The sequence below is a fragment of the Phaethon lepturus genome, unplaced genomic scaffold (genome assembly GCF_000687285.1).
Source record: "Phaethon lepturus isolate BGI_N335 unplaced genomic scaffold, ASM68728v1 scaffold6019, whole genome shotgun sequence".
Classification (NCBI taxonomy): Eukaryota; Metazoa; Chordata; class Aves; order Phaethontiformes; family Phaethontidae; genus Phaethon; species Phaethon lepturus.
In genome coordinates, this window is record NW_010564085.1 from 1 (window position 1) to 8,274 (window position 8,274).

Consider the following 8,274-nt stretch of genomic DNA (forward strand, 5'->3'; position numbering starts at 1 on the left):
AGGCATTCATGACAGCTGAAAGGATTTTTTGGTTGGAGCATTAAGCTCAATGCTTATGGTAAACAGTGCTGCTCATAAGACAGTCCCTCTTGTTCTAGTGATACGAGTCTGATGATTTCATGTAACGTGTCAAACTCTTCCTTCTCATAGATATGCGTAACTTGCCATTACCCTGAGTAGACTGCAGTCTAATGGCAGGCAGTAATTTACAATGGCATGTCTTCATGATTTTACTCATTTTATCCTTCTGTAAGAGAGAACTTTGTCTGATTGTATTTCTGAAGCTGTTCTGGTCAGGCAGGCTCTTGTGTTGCTCTAAGCTATAAAAATCTTAGCAGGCTAAATAGTTCAGATGGCAATTACTCAATAGTTGTTTCCCTTGGCTACCAAAACAACTTGAGCATGCACTGAATATAGTGAATCTGTGCTAATAAATCAAGTAGCCAGCCTGCTCAAATAAAATCACAGGAGAATGAAATGATTGTGCTTGGAGAGTCTTTAGCTGTGATGGAGATTGAGAAGTGATAACTTCCATTAGAGCCAAAATTAAATGAAAATATGTAAAATTAAGATTTTGAAGTTAAGTTCTTCCTGGTATTGGAATAATCGGTATGAAACACATTTCAGTGTAGTATCCCTCTATTTTACATTATTTTTCTTCCAAGTTTTGTTTTCTTTATAAAATATAGCCTTTGTGTTATATGAAAGCTAAATTCTAAAGAAGAGGGGGAAAAAATGGATTTTTTATCTATTTAATCCCATCTCTTCTTTGTTGACCCTATAGCACTATCAGATGCAGATATGCAGGAACCATAATCTTAGGATCTGCTCAGATTGGGATATGTTTTCCACTAACTCTTGTATAGTAATAATCATCTTTATCATGGTATCAGCATTTAACATCCTGTATAGAAGAGGGTAATCATGTTTAGTTAGCAATGGCAATTATTTATACTTCTTTGTCTTTGAATTGTTTCAAAATCAAGGCAAGCTTTCTTTAAGGTTGGTTCCACATACTTTCACAATAAAATTAAGGGAGAAGATGCATCTAAAATTTTCCTATCCTTGTTGGAGGGGGCTTTGGAAAGCCTCCTCCTGCCAAGGCAAAACACTCTGTCAACCCCATTTGGCATCAAAGTTTTCTGCCTCCTCTATACATGTGGTCCACAGAATTTTCCTCTGTACTATCTAATGAAACGAGGGATTTCCTCATCATTTCAGAAACACATTCCTAGTGGTCGTGCTCCATCATTAGTTTGGATCTCCTTGGGTTAATTAAAACCACTTATATTTTTCTGAAAACACCACTGTCCTTGCCTACCACAATAAAGCAATACTCTGCAGGTCTGAAAACAAACTCTCCCTTTTCTGACTGCATGAGACAGTATGGTCAGTAAGATGAACAACTGCTGACTGCCAAGTATGAGCTGGGAGCCAGGAGGGTTAGAACTCTGCTGAAGAGAAACTACACCTTGGCAGTAATGAATTTCAGGATATTTTAATCAAAATGTTGCCAACATAATGCAGCAAGTAAATGAAGAATAACACTGCAAGCAAGAACTACTGAATTCATAGATGAGGAAGGTAATCATTAGCACTAGGGTTACAAACAATGGATAAAATGATTAAGCTGTTAGTTTCACTCACAGAAAACTGCTGTATGTTCACTTAATTTACGAGTGTTTCAGGAATGCAAATGGGAACCTCAGCATGAACTGGAGTTTGCTATAAAATAACCTTACCATTTAGTCTTGTAAGATGCTCTTCTTTTTTTTAGCTTATAATTAATATACAGCAGTCATACAGTTTCTATTGTTCTGTGATTAACTTGAAGTTAGCACTTGTTTGAATCAGCTAGGGTTTGTTTCTTTCTTCTTTGGGTTTCATGATGTCAGTTTTCATGTGGATGTGGTTCTGCCAAATTCACTTGTCAGTGTTGGCCAGTTTGTGAAATAATTGGACACTGTTAAAGAGTCAGTGAAGAGAGAAACTGGTGCCTTTTTTTCATACTTCTTTAACTAATATGAATTTGACTCCAGATCAGAAGTAACTGAAAATTATTGTTAGCTGATGAGTTTTCTTCAACCTCCTTTCAAATAATTTTGCCCCCATGTAAAAGAGTTAGTAAGCAGATCTCAGTGCACTGAAATCATCACCATGATTGAAATTAACTAGCATCTTCCAGAGAAATGCCAGTAGGCTGTAGAATATTATTCTGAAGGGTTGGGCACAGGCGGGGAGATACAGAAAGGCTGGCACTGGTGCCACTGCCCACATGACAACTTTTTTGTTGCTATGTAGGAGGGATTCAACATTTAGGCCTGTTGGCTTACTGTCTTTTGTAGATACTAGATTCACAGAATTAGAAAGTCAATAAAGTTAGAGTTCCTTGCCTGAAGCTTGTTTGCGTAGGGTTGCAAGTGAGGTGCCAGGGAACAACCCACCACCACAGTAAAAAGGGTATTGCCCTTGGAGGTAGGGGTATGACTGCCACATTTGTTAATATACTTAGTCTTTCAGCAGGTATTTTCAGCAAAATGGTGTACACCTACAGCCTGTACATTATTCTATTTCGTTAGTAAGCAGCACATTAACAGGCTAGTCAGTTTTAACTATAGTAAGAATTAATGATATGTGTACCTATACACAGAAAATGTCTTATTTACATATATTGATGGTATTAATTTACTTGCAGGGAACACCTGGAATGCTAGTCACATTAAAAACAACAACAACCCCCCCACACACACACCCCCACCCCTGAAAATAACTGCAACTTAACTTCATCCTTTTGGTCAGGCTGGTAATTCTTAATGGAACTTTAGATGTAGAGTGCTGAACGTCATTCTTTCTTCAGGTCTTGCGGCAAATATATATTCACTTCTAGTGTACATGTAAAAGTAGAAAGTGAGGTTTATAGTACATGTGCCAGATCCTGTTCTTTGAACAAAGTTTGCAAACTTACTGTAGAGAATCACTGTGAGGTACGGTGTGCCAGGTGACACCGTTTTCAAGGAGGCCTGTGTGCAAACTGTTTAAGCTAAAAGGAAAATTGTGACAGAAGGACTGATTCTACACATATCCCTGGAGTCCCATTAAAATCAAGTCCTCCTTTTATATCCTTAGAATATTACCTGATTCAGCGAGTCACTCTCCATCATCAGGATTGCTTGAATGCTGCAGGACAATATACACAGACATTCATTTGAAATGTAAGCAGCTGTTCACTTCTCTGATGCTGGATCTGTTTTAACTCACTCTGCCTGAGCATTTGCATGGAGAACAACATCCTGATGTCTACATGTATGACTGACAAATAGCTGATACTCTTATATGGAGCCATATGTGTAGGTGGTTAAGGGAGTTCATTGATCATTTATTATTTGTAAATTAAATTTTTAATATTTGTATATAAAATTAACTTTTTATTCTATGGGCAAAAAACCTGTAAATGAACAGGAGCCACATAGATGACACCACAAGCAAATTTCAGTTTGCAAATAATGCACCAACGCAACTAATAATTCAAATGATAATAATTTCCTATGTAAAAATACATACATTTGTGGATAATATATAAGCAGCAATAAGGACTAATTTAGAAAATACTGTACTTCTTCCACGTCAATGAATCACAGTTAGGAATAAGGATAAAACCTCTTCCTCTCTTTGCTTGAGCAGCAGAAAGACACTAGCTATTTTTTATTATAACAGTTCTAATGAAAACTTAAAAATTCTGATTAACTCTCCCAAAGTTCAGTCAAAAGACAGCAGGAAAGATTTTCTATACAAAACTCATATTGGGATTTAGGCATCCATGTTTGTAATTCTCAGTGACTTACTTTTATTTGCTAGTGTTGCCAAATGTTTTCTGTGCCTTTCTATTTTAATAACTAAACAGCTCCCCATAAATTTGATCTTGCCAAATTAGCTGTTCAAGTTCGCCATATGTTGCATGGATCAAATTGTCTTTTGATTATCAGTCTGCACTGTTTGTTCTGTGGCAAAACTGCACCTGCAGTTTACAAGCAAACAGCATTTCAGCTCAGCAAAGGCTGAGGTATGTTTTAAAATGTGCATGACAGAAAAAAACTAAAAAACTACTTTATCGGAAATCACATTATAAACAAGTTTTTGCAGCATTTTTTTGTTGAAAATTAGGTGTTAATTAAGCATCTAAGAAATGGAGATCCTACTTTAATTTTGTGTACTTTCTTTTCAAGATGAAGAAAACAAATGTTCTGATCACTTGGAGATAGTGATGAGGCAGCTCCCAGCAGGATTATTGAGGTACAGTATGAATATGCTCTATCTGCCCAGGTAGGTAAAAGACATCCATAAAACATCAGTTCATGTCTAATTAAAACAAAAAGACATTCTGGGGGCATAGCAATAAAACTGCAGGGTATCCAGGCCAGCCTCCGTAGGCTGAAGACTGTATTTTATGCACCTAAATAAGTAAATCTTGGTTTACTGGGATTTTGAAATCATCTAAGGACATTAGGCAAGAGGTCCAGCTGGGTCAAGATGAATCATCTCAAAGATGTAACTGCCCATATCAACAAGCACTCAACTGCAGAATTTGCTACAGAAGTTTCTACATGCTAAAGACGGGAAGAGCTAACGTGTGTCCAGCCTGCTACAACCTCAGGCAGCAATATCAAAGCAGCAGAAAGGCAAATCTCTTGCACAGCCTTTTCTCTCCCTGTCTATATTTTACACCAATTCTACTCCTATCTCTTCTTGCATCCCACCTTTTATTCTTGTAAGCATTTCCCAAGCACATATTACAAATGTCACACTTACTTTTCTCCAGTAAAACCACCTGAAGCAACTGAGCTACAAAAGCACTAGCTGCTCTAGCCATCCTTTGTGACACCTATTCCCAACTCTGAATGCATTTTTATGTTTGTCTAATGCTTGTTCTTTCACTGTCATCAACTTTTTCAGGTTAATATGCATTGGACATGGTCCCATAATGAAACCTTGTGATGTAACCCACTTCTTTACATACACAAAAGCTGGTAGAGAGGGGGGAGCATAGGTCAGTGCTGCACAGTTGATCCCTGCTCTTAGACCCCTACAAGTCACTAATTCTGAGGGAGCCTGTATTTGTTTCTGAACTTTGTGCTTATGACCATCTCACTGTAATGAATTCTGTCCTTAATGCAGAATAACTACTTATTTTGATTTTTAAATGTTCTCCTTTTGTGCCAGGAGGTAACAAAATGTTCAAAATGTAACTTTGAAATGCTTTGTGGAATGGTTTTCAGTTCACAAAGAGTCACTGAACGTTACCCAAATTGTGCTAAACACAACGGTAGTGCAACTTGTTGAGGGCATTGCAGGATACATCCCTCAGTGGCTGGGAAAAGCTCTTTTAGAAGAGCTCATGCTCTAAAAAAGTTCTTATCGTTATTCATGAAGAGAGAAGGACTTGGCTAAAGTAACATCTAATTTACGCAAACACACCTTGTCACCCCACAGTAGCTTTTTTTTTTTTTTTTTTTTCCTGCTAAGAATGAGTCCTGGCACTTTCCCAAGGAGGTGTGTCAGAGGTAAACGAACTTGGTACTGAAGTATCCTATTGTGTTGTAATAGTCTTGCTGGAAACCTGAAGGTGTGTCTCTGCCTTTATAAATACCACACTGTTTTTACAACTAGTGCTGATTCTTTTGAAAGAGACGAGTTGCATCAGGAGTTGCGTTTGATATCTCCAAGCCCTGTGCAAGGTATGTCTTTTGGTTATCTTACTGTTCCACTTGCCTTTAATGTTATTAGTTGCTGTATTTGCAACAGAACTATGGTTCTCTACATGATGTTCTATAAAGAGGGTTTTATGGGGTGAAAATCTCTGTGTATAGTATAAGCCACGAAGCAAGTCAAATAAGAACTATACAAAAGTAGGACCTGCTCACATCTGCTGCTACATATGTATTCTAGATTCTAATTTTATATAACTGAAGATATTTACAGATTGCTGAATGTTGAAATGAGTTCCTTATTAGCATGCCTACACATGAATTTCTGTTTTCTAACACGGAAACTTAGCTACAGAAATGGCTATGATGGAAACAAATTGTTTTCTTTCTGTCTGGCATATTTTTGAAGAAAAGCCAGAGGTTGGAGTCAAAATCGTCATTCACAAAATTGGAGTTCATGGGAACAACAATGGCTTTATATGTTATAACTTGAGATATCCATCTGAGATTGACAAATTCCAGGTTCAAATTCCTTCTCTGATTGCAGAGGAGATTTTAATTAAGGTACCTCAGTCACTGGGCAGTAGCATGTTCTGGGAGTGTCTCTTTTCTATTCCACATTGCATAGATAACTAAGTAATTGGATCAGAAGGACTCACTCCATAGCCATCTAGATTTCTCAAGGATAATATATACTGGTTCTAGAAACCAGGTATTATTCACACAAAGGACAGAGGATTTTTCCAGTAACATCATTGCAATAGGTATCAAAGAACAGTGTAATACCATGTCTGAAAGTACAAATGGAGTCCAGCATTAAGTGAAAATGTTTTTATATTTTTGTTTGTTGGTTTGTTTGGTTTTTTGTTTGTTTTGAAGGCAGATAACACAAGCAAAACAAGACCATGAGGATCAAAAGCTTTGGACTTCTTTGTGTGTTGATTCTAGTCTCCCAGATGCTATTAGCCAACTGTGAAAGACAGAAGGAAAGAAAAAAGGGAAGACAAGGCATAGAAGACAGTGGAAAAAACCAAACTGAATCTAACCAAGAAAATGAAAAAGGGAGGAAGTCAAAAGGAGGAAAATCATCTCCTAAAGGCAAGTTTAAAACCAAAGAAAATGCTGAGTGCACCTGGGCAGTGATCAACATGAATGCTATTACTGTGCATGTAGAGTGCAAGCATGGTGACAAGAAGTTCTGGTGCGAATTCTCTGGAGACGCTTCCACCTGTCCACAGTATGCAGCAAACCAGAAATCCTACTGGAAACAAGTTTCCCGATCCCTAAAGAAGCAGAAACAGATCTGTCAAGACCCCAAAAGTGTCCTAAAATCTAAAGTATGTAGGAAAAGCCCACGAAGCACTCATCTTAAGTTGACCCGCTCAAGCCTACTAACATCAGTGGGTCCTGCGAAAGGGAACATAATTCGTCATGCAAAAAAAGTTGTTCAGACTCCAGCAGCTACCTCTGTGACTGAAAAAAAGCTAGAACACAGTCCTCAAGACTGTGTTGAAGACATAGATTATATTGATCAGAAAAAGGTGGCTGAGGAATACTGTCCAGAAAGCCTGCTTTCTTTCTGCAACTTTTTTATCACAATGGTGCAAGACAAAAAGTGCTGAGGAAGTTTCTAAAGCTCTGTATCATGGAAGTCTGGTCTCATCTAAGTTACTGCAAACTATTACAGATTTTATTCCTATGTTATATAGTGTATATAAGAAAAAAAGGAATATATTTTTCTGATTTTGTATATACACAACAGACTACACTTGACATAGTTGAAAATGTTATAGGTTTTATCTGCACGTAGATTGCTACATGGATGTTACCAATGAATGTTACATACTCTACACAGAAATATATAAGTAGTCTCCTTGCCCCTGTTTGAGCTGTGCTAGCCAAAGTGATGAATTCAGTGCTATGCACTTCTTGGTTATGTACAATGCTTTTGACCTAAAAATTATTAAGAAAAATTAACTTCAAAATATATTCAAAATATTCTGTGTCTCTGTTTAATTAGATTTCTCTGTACGTGCTAAGCCTTTGTCAAAGATTGATCTTTCACAGGATCTAGGCAAAGTACTGCTTATAAAGCAGTTTTAAAAACACTTCTGCAGCTTTGCAGACTTCAGCTTTCTCAGCCAGTAAGAAAGCAAGAAGCAACATTTTGATAGGGAACTACATTATCATTAGTGTTTCATCATCGTGATAATGAAGGGCAACAAGGTTTTCAGATTTTTCCATAATTTTGCAAAGCCTCAGCTTTCCAATCTCATCAAAGGATGTCAGAAAACATTGAAACTTCAATTCTCTCTTTTATCCTATGGTATGAAACATATCGTACTCATTTTCTGGCGGGTAAACAGAGATGCAGAGCTAAAATGAGTTACACAAGTTCGTACATGCACCTAGGACTGGACCCCTTAAGCAAGCAGCTAAAGAACTTGTGCTCAACACTGCCTGTATGTTTTCTTGAAGTTCCATTGTCTGTTATCTTTGTGTACAGAGAACACTAATAAATACTATTTTATTCATTAACTTCACCTGTATTTTTTTAAAAAAAGAAATCCAA

At 37.2% G+C, this 8,274-nt stretch overlaps 1 protein-coding gene across 1 annotated transcript; it reads left to right on the top strand.

Annotated features, from left to right (window-relative positions):
- Nucleotides 1-6,607: 6,607 nt before the first annotated feature.
- Nucleotides 6,608-7,324, top strand: FGFBP1 (fibroblast growth factor binding protein 1). Its single transcript, XM_010294755.1, has one exon. It carries the CDS (start codon nt 6,608-6,610, stop codon nt 7,322-7,324), a length of 717 nt encoding a protein of 238 aa, XP_010293057.1.
- The last annotated feature ends 950 nt before the right edge of the window (nt 7,325-8,274 follow it).

What these genes read in the sequence shown, in the direction of transcription:
- FGFBP1 (XM_010294755.1), top strand. Translation starts at nt 6,608, where the DNA reads ATGAGGATCAAAAGCTTTGGACTTCTTTGTGTGTTGATTCTAGTCTCC.